This window comes from Vipera ursinii (assembly GCF_947247035.1).
Source record: "Vipera ursinii genome assembly, chromosome: 3".
Classification (NCBI taxonomy): domain Eukaryota; kingdom Metazoa; phylum Chordata; class Lepidosauria; order Squamata; family Viperidae; genus Vipera; species Vipera ursinii.
The window spans coordinates 119,732,086-119,751,334 of record NC_139516.1 but is presented as its reverse complement, the minus strand read 5'-3'; the positions used below and the strand labels follow the sequence as shown (position 1 = coordinate 119,751,334).

Below are 19,249 nucleotides of genomic sequence, written 5' to 3'. Positions count from 1 at the left end.
AATTTTTACTTGAAAAAAAGAATACTGTACATAAAAGAAGAGAAAATGTGCAGGGAACAATAGAACTATTCATGTAAATTAGGGAGGTGAGTATCTGAGCTTCTTCCACATAGTTTTTGCTTGTTCAGGACTTAAAATATGTTTTTTCCTCTTATCACTACAAGCAGAGTAAACTAGATCAAAAAGCAAGGTGTGAATCATGCAGGAATTTATGATTCACATACCTGAAAGTTGAGGTATGATTATCAATTATGATTCAGAGCTTTGTCACCTTTAGCTGTTCTACTATTCAGTCAGTTCAAGAAGTATGGGTGGGGCTAAGATAATAATCTGCTAATATTTTTCTGTTTTATGCAACAGTTGATGAGAAAAAGGAAAGATTAGTTAGAATAAGCGATTATACACTCCATGGGTTCTGAGAGCATGATTACAATACGAAAGCAAATCTCTACCATCGGGTATTCTGTATCAAGATAGGTTAGAGTTCAACTGCTACAATCCCCAGTTAAAAACAGAGAAAAGTGTAATAATGCATAGATTTTAATTTAATTTACAATTGTAAATTAGTAAATTGGGAACAAGGATCTAAGCAGCACTACTGGCTTCATAGGCATTCTTTTATTGTGAAGAGTTAGAAAACTAGATAATAGCAGCCACAAAAATAAAAAGATTTAGAATTCCATTAACCACTGGGAACATTAGAACAATGCACATGTACAACGTTATGCTGGTGGAATAAAACTATCCAGCAATAGGATGTTGTTTTTACCCAGAATAGGGGAATTCTATGAATATGTGCATTAAACTGTTTTAAAATCCTTCATCACTGCAAACAATACAAGGATAAAAATCTTCCAAAAAGAAATAGGTTAAAAGCAAGAACATCTGAATCAGTTTTTGCGAATAAAACGCTAAGATGTACTTCCACTGTACTACATACCCTATTTTTTATTTTCATTTCGTATTATGACTAATGAGGTCCACAAGATGCTGAAAGCACGGAATGCGGATTTTAAATCCGGCAATATGCTGGCACTTAGAACAGCCAGAGCTAATTTTCAAAGTGCTATTAAAGGTGCAAAGCAAGCCCATTGCCAGAAAATTCAGAACTTTTTTCAGGATCCAACAAACACCAGATGCATGTGCCAAGGAATCCAGGCCATTACAGATTATAAAGTGGCTCCATCAAGATGCAAGGACGACACAGACTTCCTAAACAAGCTGAATACATTTTTTGGAAGATTTGAGGCATCAAATGGCACTCCTGCTAGGAAAGCTGTGCCTCATCCTGACAAGCAAGTGCTTAGCTTTGATGTCTCCTCTGTCCGGAAAACACTGTGGAAAGTTAACATTCGGAAGGCAGCTAGCCCAGTTAATATCCCTGGGCAAGTTCTTAGGGAATGTGCAGATGAACTGGCTTGTGTTCTTAGAGATATTTTCAATCTCTCATTGCAGCAGGCAGTGGTCCCATCATGTTTTAAGATGGCCATCATTTTGCCAGTGCCAAAAAAGTTCACAATTACAGGCCTCAATGATTACCGTCCGATTGCACTGATATCCATCAATATGAAATGCTTTGAGAAGCTGATAAAAGACATTATTGTGTCTAGCCTACTGCCACCATTTGACCCGCTTCAGTTTGCTTACTGACCAAACTGCTCTACAGAGAATGCTATTTCTTCTGTTCTCCATCTGAGCTTGGAGCATTTAGAGGAAAGAAATACTCACGTGCATTTGTTGTTTGTCGACTTCAGTTTAGCATTTAACACAATCATTCCCCAGCATCTAGTAGACAAACTGGGCCCTTTAGACTTACACTCCTTTGTGCAGCTGGATTCTTGATTTTCTTACTAACAGGCCCCAGTATGTGCGAGGTGGAACAAATATTTCTAACACCATTTTCTTGAGCACAGGTTCTCCTCAGGGCTGCATCCTAAGTCTGATGCTGTTTACCCTGTTGACCCACGATTGTTGTGCTAGGTCTGCCACAAACCATATTGTGAAGTTTGCAGATACAACAGTAGTGGGCTTTATTCAAGTTGACAATGAAGGTGCTTACTGCAAAGGGGTTGAGGATTTGGTAAACGGATGTAAGGAAAATAGCCTAGTTTAAAACATTGGAAAAACCAGAGAGATTATTATCAATTACAGAAAAGGCAGGCACAGCCACACTTCTCTGTGCATTAATGATTCACCAGCACAAATTCCTGGGTGTGCAGACATACCCAATTCCAGCAGCCGTTCCTTATACGTTTTAGCCTCCAGTCCCCTGATCATCTTTGTTGCTCTTCTCTGTACTCTTTCTAGTCTCAACTTCTTTTTTACATCGTGGTGACCAAAACTGGATGCAGTATTCCAAGTGTGGCCTTACCAAGGCATTGTAAAGTGGTATTAGTACTTCACGTGATCTTGATTCTATCCCTCTGTTAATGCAGCCTAGCACTGTGTTGGCTTTTTTGGCAGATGCAGCACACTGCTGGCTCATATTTACGTGATTGTCCACTAGGACTCCGAGATCCTTCTCACAGTTACTACTACTGAGCAAGGTACCCCCTATACTATACCTGTACATTTGGTTTTTCTTGCCTAAATGTAGAACCTTACTTTTTTCACCATTAAATTTCATTTTGTTAGATAGCGCCCAGTGTTCCATTTTGTTCAGATCCTCCTGTATCTTAAGCCTATCTTCTGGAGTATTGGCTATTCCTGGCAGCTTGGTGTCGTCTGCAAATTAGATGAGTTCCTCATCTATCCCCTCGTCCAAATTGTTGATGAAGATGTTGAAGAGCCCTGGGCCCACAACAGAGCCCTGGGGCACCCCACTACACACTTCCCTCCATGTAGATGCAGTTCCATTGAGGACCAGACGCTGAATACGGCCAATCAGCCAGCTACGAATCCATCTGGTGGTGATGCTGTCTAACCCACATTTTTCTATCTTATCAAGTAGTAGATTGTGATCTACTTTATCAAATGCCTTACTGAAGTCCAAGTAAATTATAACCACAGCATCCCTCTGATGCACTAATTTTGTCACTTGGTCAAAGAATGCAATAAGATTTTTCTGGCATGATCTGTTTTTGACAAACCCATGTTGGCTTTTAGTAATGACTTTGTTTGCCTCTAGGTGCTCACTGATTCGTTGTTTGATTATCTTTTCCAGAATCTTCCCAGATATTGAGGTCAGGCTGATAGGTCTGTAGTTTCCTGGACCCATTTTTCTTCCCCTTTTTTGAAGATGGGAACTACATTAACTCTTTTCCAGTCCTCTGGTAGTTCCCCAGTGCTCCAGGATCTTTGAAAAATATAGTTCAATGGTTCTGAGATCACATCTGCCAGTTCCTTGAGAATCTTGGGGTGTAATCCGTCTGGTCCTGGTGATTTCAACTTGTCTAGGCTGGACAGGCGCTCACTTACCATTTTTTTGCCTATCTTAACTTGTGTTTCTATTCTGTTTTTTTATGGCACTATTTTTGATCGGTTGGTCTGTTTTTTCCCTTTATGTAAATACAGATGCAAAAAAAGAGTTAAATAGTTCTGCTTTCTCCCTGTTGCTTGTCACTTTCTTGCCACTTTTACCCACTAATGGACCAATCATTCCCTTCACTTTTTCCTTGTTTCTTACATGTTGAGAAGCTTTTTTTGTTATTTTTGACTTTAGTCGCAAGCCTTAGTTCATTTGGAGCCTTAGCTTTCCTCACTTCATCTTTGCAGGCACGGGCTATTTGCTGATATTCTGACTTAGTTATGTGCCCCTTTCCACTTTCTGTACTTGTACCTTCCAAACGCAGCTAGTCCCTGCATTTGGAAGCGCTCCATAGGTGCTGAAACATTTTTTATCCCAATGGAGATCTGGCAGAAAGCTCCGTTTCTCAAGCGCCCCATTCCAGGCATACAGAGCTTACAGTCTCTGCCAGATCTCCATTGGGATAAAAAATGTTTCAGCACCTATGGAGTGCTTCCAAATGCAGGGACTCGCTGTATTTGGAAGCGCTCTATAGGCACTGAAAGACTTTTTATCCCAACAGAGATCTGGCAGAGACTGCAAGCCCCGTTTGCCTGGAATGGGGTGCTTGAGAAACAGAGCGCGCCTTTCCATGCAGTCACAGAAGGTACTTCAAAATGCAGGGAATCCCTGCATTTTGAATAGCCCCACCAGAGCACAAACAATCCACAATGCCAAATCCTAACCCCCACCCCACCCCACCCCAGGACATCCACAATGCCAAATCCTAATCCCCACGCCAGGGTAACCACATTCCTTCACTAACCTCCTTTCCAGCTCCACTCTCCGTGTGCAGGGCAACAAAAGAAGTTTGCAGGACTTAAAAAAAAAAAGATCAATTTGACCTTCCAACTTCTTGTGGGGAAAAAAAAGATCTCGCAAAGTTAGAAGGTCTGTTTTTTTTATGGTAGTCCCACAGTCTTCTTTTATTACCCTACACGTGGTGATGGAGAACGGAGCTGGAAAGGAAGGGAGGCTTTGGGGAAGCAAGGGGAGACGGGGAAGGATCTGCTCTGGCTGCCACTGCCTCACTCCGCCAGCATCAGGGCTCGGAGGCTTGTTTTCGCCGGAAAAGGCCATTTCTCAAGCCCCTTCCTGACAAAAATACGCCTCCAGAGTGAGCGCATCTCGCTCTTTAGGAAGGGGCTTGAGAAATGGCTTTTCCCAATCAAAACAGACACAGAGCGAAATGCAAGCCTCGCTCCAGAGGCTTGTTTTCACCAGGAAAAAGCCATTTCTCAAGCCTCTTCCTGGCAAAAACAGAGTGAAAGCGCGCCTCGCTCTTATTGAGAGCAATCCTGCAAAAACAAGCCTCCAGAGCGAGTGCGCCTTGCTCTGTGGCTCCATTTTCACCAGAAAAAGCCATTTCTCAAGCACCTTCCTGGCAAAAATAAGCCTCTGCAGTGAGCATGCCTCACTCTTATTGTGAGCAATCCTGCAAAAACAAGCCTTCGGAGCGAGCTTGCTTTCGCCAGAAAGGGGCTCGAGAAATGGCTTTTTCCGGCAAAAACAGAGCCACAAAACGAGGCGCTCCATTTCTAAGCATGCATTTGCATGCAAGACGGAGCTTCCAGTTTCCCCAAGGTCTCCATCCTGGTGAAAATTGTTCCGGAAAGTGGCGGAAAGAAGTTGGGGGTGGGAGCAAAGACCGCAAGAGTTCAGGCTCCCATTTTCTGCAAAAGAGGATGAATATTACAGGCGTTTCCACTGACTCTTCTCTCCCTCAAAGGCAGAAACCGCAGTAGAGAGGAGACGGATCTTTTCTTTTTTTTTTATTTTTTTTTTATTGAAAAGTTTTAAAATACAGTTTTCCTTTAGAAAACCCCCCTTCCCCCTCCCTCCTCCCCTCCCTACCTCCCCCCTATCTCCCCCCCTCCCCCTCTCCCTCCTCCCTCCCCTGCCTCCCCCCCCTACTTCCCCTCCTCCCCCCCTCCGACTTCCCAGAGCAAAATACAAGGTATATATCTAAAAAGCAATCATAAACAATCATATACTAACAATTATAAACTCTAAAATCCATCACTCTCTAGCTTATATAGAGTAAACCAATCCTTAATAATACTAGATATGTATAAAGAACTAAAATAAAAGAAAACTAGCGTCATTCCCATCTATGTTCTTCCACAATTCACTATTACCTAAACATATTCTCATTTACACATCACAAGCACCTATCCCTATTAACCTCTCTAGCCAAAATAGGCTATAATAGATAGTTCTTACACAAATTAACCCGCATTAACCCACAAAACTTTCTTCCTCTTCCTCTGTAGTAAATTGTCCATTAATTCCAAATTGAAGATTCTGTTACCATACATATCATCCCAAAACTCTTAAAAACACAATTACCACTTGACTGTAAGTATATTGTGGAAGTTCCATAGATTTCTACTGGTCTTATTTTTTTATCTTTTTTGAGCGTTTTAAGGCAGCACGCGTCACCCTCTGTTCTCTAGGATCATCCAAAAGAGTTGCAGCTTGATCTCCTCCTGTACCATTCTCGTCTATCTGTCCATCTTCATCCTCTTGATGTTCTCCTTCTCCAGATCCCTCTGCAGCTTCCAAAAGTGTTGATGGGGTTGCTTTTAAGACATTGTTGTAAAAATCATGCGCTTGCTTCACAGTACCCAAACAGTACCTTTTGCCATCATACATGAAGCTCAACCCAGCTGGGATCTCCCATCTAAACCTTATATCTCTTTGCTTGAGCTCTTGCACCAGAAATATAAAGTCCTTCCTTCTCTTTAAAATCTTTGGAGGAATTTCTTTTAGAACCAAAACTTCTTGACCAGCAATCACAACTTTAGTATCATAGGCAGCTTGTATAACTTCATCTCTAATTTCCCTTTTTACAAAATAAACCACCACATCTCTAGGCAACTTTCTCTGTTTAGCAATCCACGAGTTCACACGAAACACTTTGTCCATGCCTTGTTTTATTTCAGATGCTGGATGGTTCAATACCACCTCAAAAGCCTCAGGAACCAGCTGCTTTAAATCTTCCTTAATATTCTCTTTTAGGCCTCTAATTCTAACAGCAAACTGCATCTGGTAAAATTGAGCCAGACTCAGTTCGCTATCCATTTTGTCTTTTAAATCTTCAATTTCCAATACTTTTGCTTCTAATATAGCATTCTTTTGAGTCAAATCTTCCACTTTGTCATCCAGCACCTCCACACATTTAGCTACTTTATGCACTGAGGACAAAATGTCTACCTTCATCTCTCTGAGTTTCTGTTCCATCCTTTCTTCCATTCTCTGCTCCAATTTCTCCAATTTCTCCTCCATCTGTACAAATTTAACACCCATTGACTCCAAAATTAACTGGGTATGTTTTTCAAGATCCTTCGATGTCAATACATCGGGAGAATGCAACGCCTGCAGTAATGATTGTTGTTGCACCGGAGAATTTCCAGCACTCCGAAAAGTTCTAGGGGGAGGTTTAGCCGCCATCTTTTACTTACAATTGTGACGCACTTTCACTTTAAATTTTAAGCAAAGTCCATCAAGCTCGAGAGTAAAATAAAATAATCCTCTTCATCTCTTCATCTTTCCCTCTTGTACTGCTCTGCCTGCTCTTTTCCTTTCATAGTCTCTCCTTCAAGCAGGGATGGTCGCAGACGCCTGGCTCTGCTCCATGAAGTCCGGAGCAGAGACGCTAGCCAGCTGGGAGCAGCCCAGGCTACGGGGGAGTTCAATCCTTCAGCCGCCCAAGCTCCAAGCTCAGGCGGCCCCGGAGAACTCGACCCCTACCTGGGGGCTCACCCCCTCCTCTTCTCCCGAGGAGGGGGCTTCAAATTCGCCCGAACAGCTGATCGGCGCTGTTTCGGGCGAAAAATCACACAGCTGAGCCACGGGCAGCCCGGGAAGGCTGTCTCCGGCGCCGCGGAGCCACCGGAAGTCCCGATCGGATCTTTTCAAGGTGAGTCTGGCGCAGCAGGAAGGGAGGGGGGAAGCATGAGGTATCTTAGTGGGTCTGGGAGGCCTTGGGGGCCTATTCAATTCCATGGCCTTCCCCACCCTGAGATACCTCATGTGCACTTAACGAGCCACATGTGTCTTAAAGATCAAGGGAGAGATCTCGTTCGAAGTATGAGATTCATTCTACGGGTTTTTGAGTTACGAGTGGAATGGGCAGTTCTCCATTACACTTGTAACTCGAGGACTACCTGTACTGCTTAATTTTTTAGATCAGCCAAAACTGGCTACATGATGCCACTTAATTCCTACATTTTCTTCAATTACTCCCAAGGATACAAGAGTGCCAAAACAGGATGAAATTAATTACTCGCATATGGTTTATTAGGAGTTTTAAAATATTTTCAGGGGGAAGGGCTTGTTGGTAATATTCACATAAACAACTACCTTACTGTTTCCTAACATCGTGGATGAAAAAGAAGGGACGAATGGACTTGTGACAAGCCCAGAGTGCATGGATGCCACCTCAAATTTGTAGTATCAAAATACAGTCAGCCGTGGAAGCAAAATGTTCATATAGCTTCCTTTTTAACAACACTGAGGGAAAATGTGTGTCAGAATGAATGTTGTTTGGTATGATGGTACAGAAATCTAAATAAATATTTAGCGGTAGTGAAAAAGGGTAAATAAATTCAAAATAAAAGCATTGTCTTCACTCTTAGTTTTGCTCCAAGTTCTTTCCAGCCCCCTATGCTTAAAAAAGGTAAGTTTGTAGTCCACTGGTCAGATGAAGATTTGATTGGTAACTTATACATATTACCATTTTTATTTTTTTTAACAGTGGACTTCTAGCATTTTAATTCAGTGCATTCAGAATACACTAGCACACAGATATATACATATATGAATATTGTAGACAAGAAGGTATGTCAGTCCGTTTGTACCGTGTCCAATGTTTTAAATAATAAACTTAATAAATTATAAAAAATAAAATAAAAAAAGAATACACTAGCACACAGGTTATCCAAATGGTTCAGAATTTTTAATGTAAAAAAATGAAACTTTCACTTCTGAGCTCAAGGCAAGCACAGGACTAGGCAAAGCTTCAAAATTAGAGAATGTTATATTAGTCCAGCTGGATACAATCAGGTTACAAATGACAAAGCAAAATAAGATTGCAGCTGGTATAATTGTTGTTAAAATATACTCATGCCTAAAGCCATCATTTATACATTTCCAGATACCAGGTCTTGAATATATTCCCAAGTTATAAAGCAAGCATTCAAACAAAATACAGCCTCACTCTAAACCAGGGGTCCTCAAACTATGGCCCACGGGCCATATGCAGCCGACCTTTTTATGTCTTTTTATCCAACCCGCCTCAACCTCCCGGGCAAGCCATCCAATCGCAAGGAGTAGGTGGATGATGGTGAGAGCCCCAGCCAATGGCGGGATGGCAAGGTGGTGGGAGAAGATGTTTTTTCCCCCAGTTTCCCCCTCACGCGCCCAAGGGCGCACTCCTGCTTTGGCCATGCCCCCTTCCTCTCCTCCTCTCGCCTATTCGCGTTTTTACCTCAGGGCCAGGCTAAGAGGTTTAGGCCTTGCTTGCAGCCTCGGCCTCGGTTAAGGCAGCCATGTCTGGTGATGACAATGTCACTGCTGCTTCTGAGGCGGGTCCCTCGCTAGACACTACGGAACCTGAGCCCCAGCCTCTGCCACTGCTGACACCACCGCCATGCCAGCCAAAAAGGAAACTGGTGCTGCCGGCCCTCAATATCACTCCCACCATCATCGAGTGACCCAGCCCCACTGGTGGTTGGAGTGGGGTTGCTGGAGTGGGGCGCTGGTTATGGATCTGAGGGGAGCGGGCAAAGGGTGAGATATTTGTGGGGGGCAGCCAGGGTGAGCAAAAAAAAGGAGGAGAATTTGCTCCTGGAAGGTTATTTCAGGGTTGCGAGGGGTTGTGTGGAGCTGAGACGATGAAAGGTCAGGGGAGCCACTTGGAGGGAGGATGCCGTTGGCCTTTGGAAGAGCATCCCGATCCATGAACAGGGGTGGTGGTTCCCGCGTCCAGGTGAAACCCCGAGAAGTAGGCAAAGCCAGAGGTGGTAGAGCAGCTTGGAGGAACCGGGAGTGCCGGTGCTGGTGATTGAGGGAAACTTCATTGGCCTTTAGGGTCCAGGAAAGGGTGGAGGAAGGATGGGGGCATTGGGATGTGCCCCATGGGAAAGAGGAATGAGGTCATGCCAGGCAGGTTTTTCTGCCTTGAGAATGTCAATCAAGGAGAATATTTCTGGCTCAGGGTTAAAGTGAAGGGTCCTGGGGGAGGGGGATGTGTCTCTGAGTATGGTGGTTTTCTTGTAGACATTTCAGGACCCAAAGTGGGATAATAAGTGAAGTAATGATGTTGCCTAGTTTGGGTCATGAGACATCTACAAGAAAGCCACGAAGCTCAAAGAGGACAAAGGAACAACCACCCTCCTCCTCCTCTTCTTGTCTTCTCCTCCACTCCACAAACCCCATTCTCTTCTGGCACTGTTGATGTTACCTAGTTTGGGTCATGAAATGTCTGCAAGCAGTGGCGTAGCGTGGGGGGTGCAGGCCGCACCGGGCGCAACATCTGGGGGGGCGCCCATTAAGCTCGCCGGAGGGGGATGATTCTGCTTCGCCGAGGGTCGGAGGAGCAAGCGAGTGGGCGGAGCGTAGAAAGCAACCGCATTCGCTGCGCCCAGCCAGAGCGGGATCCCGTCCTCTCGCGGCTGCGGATCGCCTCCTTTCTCGGGTGGGGGTGGGGAGGCTTGGCGGCGTCTCGCCTCCCTCTCTTTCTCCCGCCACGGCTCTCCTCCGCTTGGCTCTCAACCTGCAAGCCCGCCCCCCCGACCCAGCTCCCGCCCCCGTCTCCTCCTTTCCCTGAGGTAAAGGTAACAACTGCAGCCGCCGCACCTGCGGCTGCTTGCTGCTCCTCCTCCTCCTTCTCCTCCTGCCGCATTGACTCTCTGTGGCCACTCGGTTCCCCCTGCAGGAGGCGATCGGGACGCCCCCCCCGACACACGTCGCCAGCAGCGAGAGTTTCCAGCCTGTCCGGCGAATCTTTGGGGCGAGGTGCCAAAGAAAAGGAGGCGGCTTGGCTTGGATAAGCAGCGTCTGGGCAGAAAATAGGTCAGGCGCCACAGCAAGTATGAACTCCTGGGGTTCAGCCTAAGCAGGCAAAGCTGCAGGGTGGGTTGGTTGGCTTTTCCGGCTTTGGAATAACCTTGGGAAGCTGAGGCATTGTAAGTTGGAAGGCATTGTAAGTTGGAAGTCATTGTTTGTTGCCTAACATGTTGGGTCACCCCACACCACATGCTAAGCCATAAACCGTGGTTGGTATCCAGGGTTTAGGACAAGATGGAGAAAACTAGCCAATTGTGGGATCATAAATCTTGATGAAGCCCATCATCGCTCCATGTGATGTATGCACTCAATCTACAAACGTAGTCCAAGCCTATTCACATCTGTTGTAAGGTCATTCTCTCGTGGGGTTTATCTTGACATCCACTAAGAGTGGAACAAACATGCCCCATTAACCATTTTCAACGCCATGTCCTCTCTTTGTCTCATCCTAAATCACAGCTGAGGCACCTTAAAGTTGCCTTGTTTCAGTTTTAAACTAGCATTTTCCCTCTTCTCCAGAGACCCTTTTTTGCCTTGAACCTAACTCAAGGGTAGGCAACCTTGGCTCTTTTATGACTCATGGACTTCAACTCCCAGAATTCCTGAGCTAGTGGAAGAGACTCGAGTGCTAAAATCCACGGGTTAGGGGGCGCAAATTACTTGCCTTGCCCCGGGTGCTGACAACCCACGCTACGCCACTGTCTGCAAGAAAGCCAAGCTCAGAGAGCAGCAAGGACTCCACAACCGCCCTCCCTCTCCTCTTCTCCTCCATTCCACAAACCCTCTCTCTTCTGGCATTGCTGATGTTACTGTTCTGTCCCAGCCTACTCAAGCTCCTTGTTAAGTTCACAAGGGGAAAACCCCTCTTTAAATCAAGCAGGCAGAAACCACAGGACAAAACCCAAACCCCTTTTATTACTCACAGACTTGAGGAAAAACAAACACAATTCATCACAACTTGATTCTTAGCCCAAACAATTGCCTTCCGCAACCAGCACCTCCCACACCTTCCCTTTTATTATGCAGCCAAGGTGTGGCTTTCCTAATGCCTACTCCTTTGCCTCTGGAGCTGCGCCATTACATTCCTTTGTCCTGCTCTCTGCTTGCCGGCATTTACAAGCATCCTGGATATCACCCAGCTGTGAGTCATAACTGTCCCCCTCAGATACCCAGCACAGCTGTGTCTCAGCCTGAGCACTAGTAGAGGGGCCAGGCTCCTTGTCAGACAGTAAGTCTTGGAGCTCCTCAGAGCCTCCCTTTGACTCTGTTGTCACTCTAGGCCCCTCCTCCTCCTCTGAGTCCTCAGACTCAGGTGCCGGATCCATGGGCTGGCAAGGAATCACAAGTTACCTAGTTTGGGTCATGAGACGTCTGCAAGAAATGCTGAGTGGAAATGGCACCTTGCCTTTCTGACAGATGTAACAGAGCTACTCAACAGTTTCAATGTGCAACTTCAAGGAAAGGGGAAGCTCATCTGTGATATGCATTCACATGTGAAAGCATTTGAAGTAAAATTGGGACATACTCATTAAACAACTGAGGGAGGAAAACTTCTGCCATCTTCACACAACTCAACAACTATGTGGAAAAACCAGCAGTTGCATTCCCAAACAAAAGTGTGGATTCATTGGAAATGTATATTTTCTTCACTTAAAAACTCATTCAAATAATTAACCAATTCTAATAAGTCTTTATTGATTAACCAATTCATTTTTCTTGTTTCATTTTGTTCATTTTAATACTTGATTTTACATTTTTCTATAATCATTATTTTTTTTTCAAACTATAGTCCGCCCCCTCCCCCAATAGTCTGAGGGGCAATGAACAGCCCGGGCCCACCCGTTTAAAAAATTTGAGGACCTCTGCTCTAAACCAAACCTCTCTCTTTTTAAAAGCAAACCAATTATTCTTTTATATTTTGTGTTTTCTCTCAGGCTTCACAGGGAATTTTCAGACACAATTGTAAGACATGAATTACTACTAGCTATTCCACACTGAAATTTCCACTCAGCAAAGGCACTTTATACAGATGAGCCATATAGTATAAAAAATGCAAAATACATACATTCATGCATATACATGCATACAATCATTTTAGATATTTCAAACTTACCTCCAGTTCCTTAATTTTTTCTTCCGCTACTTTTTGTTTTTCTAAGAGCTGGTTGTGAATTACTTCTTTGGGATGAAGGATAAACCTGCAAAAGTATGAAGGGAGAAGAAAACAAAACAATCTAGTTTATTAAACATTCACAGATCCAGTCCTGTAAATGACCAAAAATGTTCAGGGTGGCGTATATTGGCTCCTGCAGCAAAACACATAAAATAACAGAAGTGATTTTAATTATTTATTTTTATTTTAATTCCATTTATATCCCGCCCTTCTCCGAAGACTCAGGGCGGCTTACAAGCTTAGCAGTAGCCTTCATTCTATGTATATGCCTGCTTATTAGGGCTTTCACACACACCCCAAGCAGCATTATTACAAAGTCAGCTTAATTGCCCCCAACAATCTGGGTCCTCATTTTACCTACCTCGGAAGGATGGAAGGCTGAGTCAACCTTGAGCCTGGTGGGATGAGAACCTGCACTAATTGCAGGCAGCTGGTGTTACTTAAGGAGGCATTAGCCCACTGCTCTACCAGTAAAGCTACTGAGTTTCACTGCATAAGGTTTCCAGCTATTCGAGATAGTTTTCATCAAGTTACAGCAACAAACTGAAAAAAAGTTTGTCCTCATGAGACCTATCAATACTTAAGACTTGAAAACCAATATGGTGTAGTGGTTAAAGGCACTAGGCTGCAAACCAGGTGACAGTGACTTCTAATCTTGCCTTAGGCACAAAGTCAGCTGGGTGACTTGGGCTATTCATCCTCTCTCTCAGCTCCATGAAGAAAACAATGAAAAACAATTTCACAGACTTATCCAAACAGCATTCAGGAGTCAAGACTGTCTCCAGGACAAAAAAAATTAAAGAGCTATTAATAGTACTGTACGAATTCAAAGCCTGAGCAACATTTTCAATCTGAAATTTAAGTAATTCACTGCTTTTCAGTAAAAAGATACTGAAAAGCATGTATGTACAACATATAAAAGATCCTTAACAAGGCTACTACAACTAATAAATGCAAGGTGGTTATATGAAATTTAACTACCATAATTAAAATTATATTTCTGGATCACTTTCTCCACTACAAATTTTGAAGACTTAATTCACAACACATCTAGCAGACATTAAACTGATATGTTTTTGATTACCCATCTTCCCAAAAGTTTTTTTCATCTGAAAGAATATGTTTAAAAAAACATGTTTTAAATTGCCTGATTTAGTAAAATTTTGTCTTCCTTTGAAAGAAGACATAATGCCTTCTACATGGTAGGAAATAATTAAAGATAACATGGATATAAAAAAAACTTTAAGTCAAGGGAAAAGAAATTTCATTTGAGACAAACTTAAAAAGAACTGAAAACAAGAAAAACTATAAATAATGAAAAAGAAAAAACAAATTTAGTAAAAACAAAAGTAATATTGGATATAGCAAAAATAATATCAAAGCTTTATAAAGGAAACAGAAAAAGGAGGTTTTGAAAACACAATACAAGAACTTCACTTGAAACCACGTTGTCCCATTTTTCTTATTAAAGTATGAAAAATATCAGTTATTTAAAAATACATCTGCAGCAAATTCCAGATTAATGAACTTTTCTGTTGCCCCCATGATGAAAAAAAGCATTTAGTCCAGAGTTCAGAAACAAATTAAAAAAAATCACTAAAAAAATGCCTTTTCAATGTTACAGCAAATGAGTCCCCTGTTAAATATGTTGTGTTTTTAACTATATGTGGAGAAAGATTTGGAAAAGATCATTACCTTTACATTCATTGTCGATATCAGAATCTAAACAAAATCCAGAATATTAATTTCTTTTTAAAAAAGGGAAAAAACTATTGTCTGCTCAGTTTTAATAAGAATGTTTAAAAACCATACTGTATTTCTATGAAGTACATCCTGGACACAGATAATTTCATATCGAATATATTCAATATACTCAGTTCTATATCTGTATCAAATCTGCAGCACGTTTATCATAATTTTTAAAATGTTTTTTTCATATGTACATTTATAACTAAAACTTTTAATTTGGGTGGTTTCTGATCCAGGATTTTGGACTAGAAGATCTCCAAGGTCCCTTCCAACTCTTTTTATTCTGTCTTCAATTGTTTCTTTATTTCGTTTCAGCTTTTAAAATTTCTTCAGGCTATGAATAAATTTGGCCTTTTAGCATGGAAGAAGGGACTTCTTTACCCTTCGATTTTACATACATAAATAATATAAATTATGAATGATACCAAGGGTTTACTTGTTGCTCATTAAATAGGACAAAGGATACAAGATAAAGCTTTAAGCTGGCAGGGAACCATGGATCATAATCAAAACATCGTAATATACATATTACATATATACACCACAGATACATACAGACCAATCACTATTTCTTTTTAGGGAAAACAATATTACGCAAAACACAAAAAAGTAAGAAACAGTACAAGTAGTCCTCGAGTTACGGCCATGTTTAGCAACCATTCACAGTTATGATGGTGCTGAAAAAAGTGACTTACGATTGGTCCTCACACTTACAACAGTTGCAGCATTCCCACGACCATGTGATCATGATATGGGTGCTTAGCAACAGTTGCACATTTACAACGGTTGCCGTGTCCTGCAGTCATTTGATCATCATTTGCTATCTTCTCAGCCAGCTTCTGACAAAGTCAATGGGGAAGATAGTAGACAAAGTCACAGCGGTGTGATTTCTTGCTTAACAATTTGGTGATTCATGTAATGACCATGTCAAAAAAAGTCCTAATATCTGATGTGGCTATGTGAGGCCTCACTTAATGACTGCACTGCTTTACACTGGATTTTTCGGTTCCTTTTGTAGTTCAGGGTACAGGGTCCTTTATTGGTTTCTTTTGTAACTGTAAGTTGAAGACTACTTGTAAGTCAAAAGAAATAGTAAGAAAAAGAAAGCAGATCTAAACTTCGTTTATACCAACACAGCTCAACTGACTACGTTTCATCCTTTTATCCTTACAAGCCATCTTTGCTTTCCCTACATTAAAACAACAGTTCACCTGCTGGTCTTTGATTTTTAATCTTCTCACATTTCTCTTTTTGAAGATTTTACCCTCGGCTCCACCCAGTCATCACTTTCTCCATCTTTCCTTTCATCTCAGACATTCTTTGTTCCTTCAGGTATTTATTTTCTTATTTGTTCCTCATTCTTTCTGCATGATCAAACCATCTAATGCACGGGTGTCAAACTCACCGCCTCAATGATATATCATGACTTTTTTTGCATTGCCAGAGCTGGGTGGGTGCGGCCTTTGTATTATACAACCAGCCCACGGGTTGGCAGCTTGACACCCCTGATCTAATGTATTTCCTTTATGCTGGTCAATCACATTCATACAGTGGCAACCACAAATGGACAGAGCAACTGTGGGGGGAGGAGGGGGAGGAGAGACTAATGAAAACCACATTAGGAAACAATCCTTGCCCTTTTTCACCAGTGAAGGTTGCAGTGCAATGCAAAAATGCCAGGGAATTCCTGGAAGCTTGGCACTCAAGACACATCAGCTATCAAGATACTTAAGATAAATCACATTTCAATACCATTTAAAACAGACAATAAAAAAGAAGGAAACAAAAAGACCAGACCATATCCACTTTAGTAGCCAACATCCAAATAAGCAGTAATTAACATCAAACAATCAATCAAGCAGAGAACAATACCCTATTCAAGGAACAACCAAGGGGAAAACAACACTGGCAGTGCAAACTGCAGTATATAAACTCTGAAGCAATGAAGATGTTACCTAGTCGGGTAATGAAACATCTGCACGCAAACCAAGCTCAGATAGCCCCAAGGACTCCACAGTGCAATGCTGCTTTTGTCAATCTGAGGCAATCAGTAAGCTCCTCGGGATATCTATGCTTTTGTATTCATTATTAATTAATTATTCTCTCTCTCCTCATTTTCTCAAACTTATGTAACTCATGTTCACTATACTCATTATTTTTATGACCCTCCTAACATATCCAAGTCTCATTTGCATATAATATAAGTGGAGAGAAGTAAGCCCTTCCATACAGCTCTTTTCAAATATTTCAACATGCCACCTACTACCTCAGAATCATATCAGAGTAGAGCAGAGCTGGAAAGGAACTTGGAGGTGAATAGAATAGAGCTGGAAGGAATCTTGGAGGTCTTCTAGTCCAGCCCACCGCTCAAGCAGGAGAACCTATACCATCTCAGACAAGTGACTGTCTAGCCTCTTCTTTAAAATCTCCAGTGACGAAGCGCCCACGATTTCTGGAGGCAAGCTGTTCCACTGGTTAATTGTCCTCACTGTCAGGAAGTTTCTCCTTAATTCCAGGTTGCCTCTCTCTCTGATCAGTTTCCAACCATTCTTTCTTATCCTGCCCTCTGGTGCTCTGGTGAATAACGTGACCTCTTCTTTGTAGCAGCCCCTCAAATATTAGAATACTGCTATCTTGTCTCCCCTATTTCTTCTTTTCTTTAGACTAGCCAAACCCAAGTCCTGCAGCCGTTATTCATATGTTTTAGTCTCCAGGCCTTTGATCATCTTAGCTGCTCTTCTCTGAATCCTTTCCAAACTCTCAACATCTTTTTTGTGATATGGTGACCAAAATTGGCTGCAGTATTCCAGGTGTGGTCTTACAAGGGTTTTATAAAGCGGTACTAATACCTCATGTGATCTTGATTCTATACCTGTTTATACAACCCAGGATGTATTGGCTTTTTTGGCTGCTGCCACACACTGCTGGCTCATGGTTAGGTGATTGTCCACTAGGACACCAAAGTCCCTCTCACAACTACTGTTTCTAAGCCAGCTCTCACCCAATCTGTACTTGTACCTTTGATTTTTCCTACCTAAATGTAAAACTTTGCTTTTCTCCACATTGAAACTCATTTTGTTGGATAGGGCCCATTGTTCAAGTTTGTCAAAATCTTTTTGGATCCTGAGTTTGTCTTCTGGGGTGTTGGCTACTCCTGCCAGTTTGGTGTCATCTGCAAATTTGATGAGTTCCCCTTCTATTCCTTCATCTAAGCCATTGATGAAGACATCGAAGAGTAGTGGGCTTAAGATGGAACTTGTGGTACCCCACTGCTTACTTCTCTTCATGTGGATGTAATGCCATTGAGGACTACTCGCTGAGTACGGTTTGCCAGCCAGATACAGATCCATCTGGTGGTGATGTTGTCTATTCCACCTTTTTCTAGCTTACCAAGGAGTAGGTTGTAGTCTTCCTCATCAAATGCCTTACTGAAGTATAGTAGGTCTACAGTATTTCACTAGACTATTAGTTTAGTCACTTTGTTGAAGAATGAAATAAGATTTGTTTGGCATGATGTATTTTTAACAAACCCGTGCTGGCTAGCAGTTATAACTTTGCTTCTAGTTGTTCACAAATTTGTTTTCTGATTATCTTTTCTAGGATCTTCCCAAGTATTAATGTTAAACTGACTGGTCTGTAGTTTCCTGGGTCTGGTTTTTTTCCTTTCTTGAAGATGGGAACCACATCAGCCCTTTTCTAATCCTCAGGTACTTCCCCCGGTCTTCTAGTCCAGCTCCCTGCTCAAGCAGGAGAACCTATACCATCTCAGACTAGTGACTGTCCAGTCTCTTCTTAAAAACCTCCAGTAATGGAGCATTCACATCTGAAGGCAAGCTGTTCCACTGGTTAATTGTCCTCACTGTTAGGAAGTTTCTCCTTAATTCCAGGTTACTTCTCTCCTTATTTTCCATCCATTGTTTCTTGTCCCCCTCATCTTTATGGCAGCCTCTCAAATACTGGAATATTACTAACATGTCCCCCACAGTCCTTCTTTTTTCTAGACTAGCCGAACCCAAATCCTGCAACTGCTCATGTTTTAGTCTCCAGGCCTTTAATCATCTTAGTTGCTCTTCTCTCAACACTGGAATATGGTGACTAAAACTGAATGCTGTATTACTGGTGTGGTCTTATTAAGGCTTTATAAAAGGTAAAGGTAAAGGTTCCCCCGCACATGCGTGCTAGTCGTTTCCGACTCTAGGGGCCGGTGCTCATCTCCATTTCAAAGCCGAAGAGCCAGCGTTAAGTGGTACTAATACTTTATATGATTTTGATTCTGTGCCTGTTTCTACAACCAAGGATTATTTTAGTTTTTTGGCTGCCGCCACACATTGCTGACTCATAGTCAATTGATCGTCCACTAGCATTCCAAGATCCCTCTTACAGTTACTGTTTTTGAGCCAGGTTTTGCCTAATCTGTATTTGTATCTTTGTTTTTTTCCTGCCTAAGTGCAAAACCTTGCTTTTCTCATTAGATTTTATTTTGTTGGATAGGGCCCATTGTTCAAGATGTCAACATCCCTTTGGATCCTGAGCTTGACTTCTGTGGTGTTGGCTATTCCTGCCAGTTTAGTGTCATCTGCAAATTTGATGAGTTCCCCTTCTATTCCCTCATCTAAGTCATTTATGAAGATATTGAAGAGTCCTCCTACCCTCCATGTAGATGTAGTACCATTAAGGACTATTTGTTGAATACAGGTTGTCATCCTGCATCACTGGGGGACCTCTGCATGGCCTGAGAGGGAACAGCAAGG

General features: G+C 42.3%; 1 protein-coding gene across 1 annotated transcript in view; it reads right to left on the bottom strand.

The window, feature by feature from the left end:
* The window catches only part of PFDN1 (prefoldin subunit 1), a 43,468-nt gene that overhangs the window by 9,407 nt on the left and 14,812 nt on the right, over positions 1 to 19,249 (bottom strand). The window contains exon 3 of the mRNA XM_083358357.1: positions 12,690 to 12,774. Coding sequence (XP_083214483.1) covers positions 12,690 to 12,774 — 85 coding nt within the window. The remainder of the gene's footprint in view (positions 1 to 12,689; positions 12,775 to 19,249) is intronic.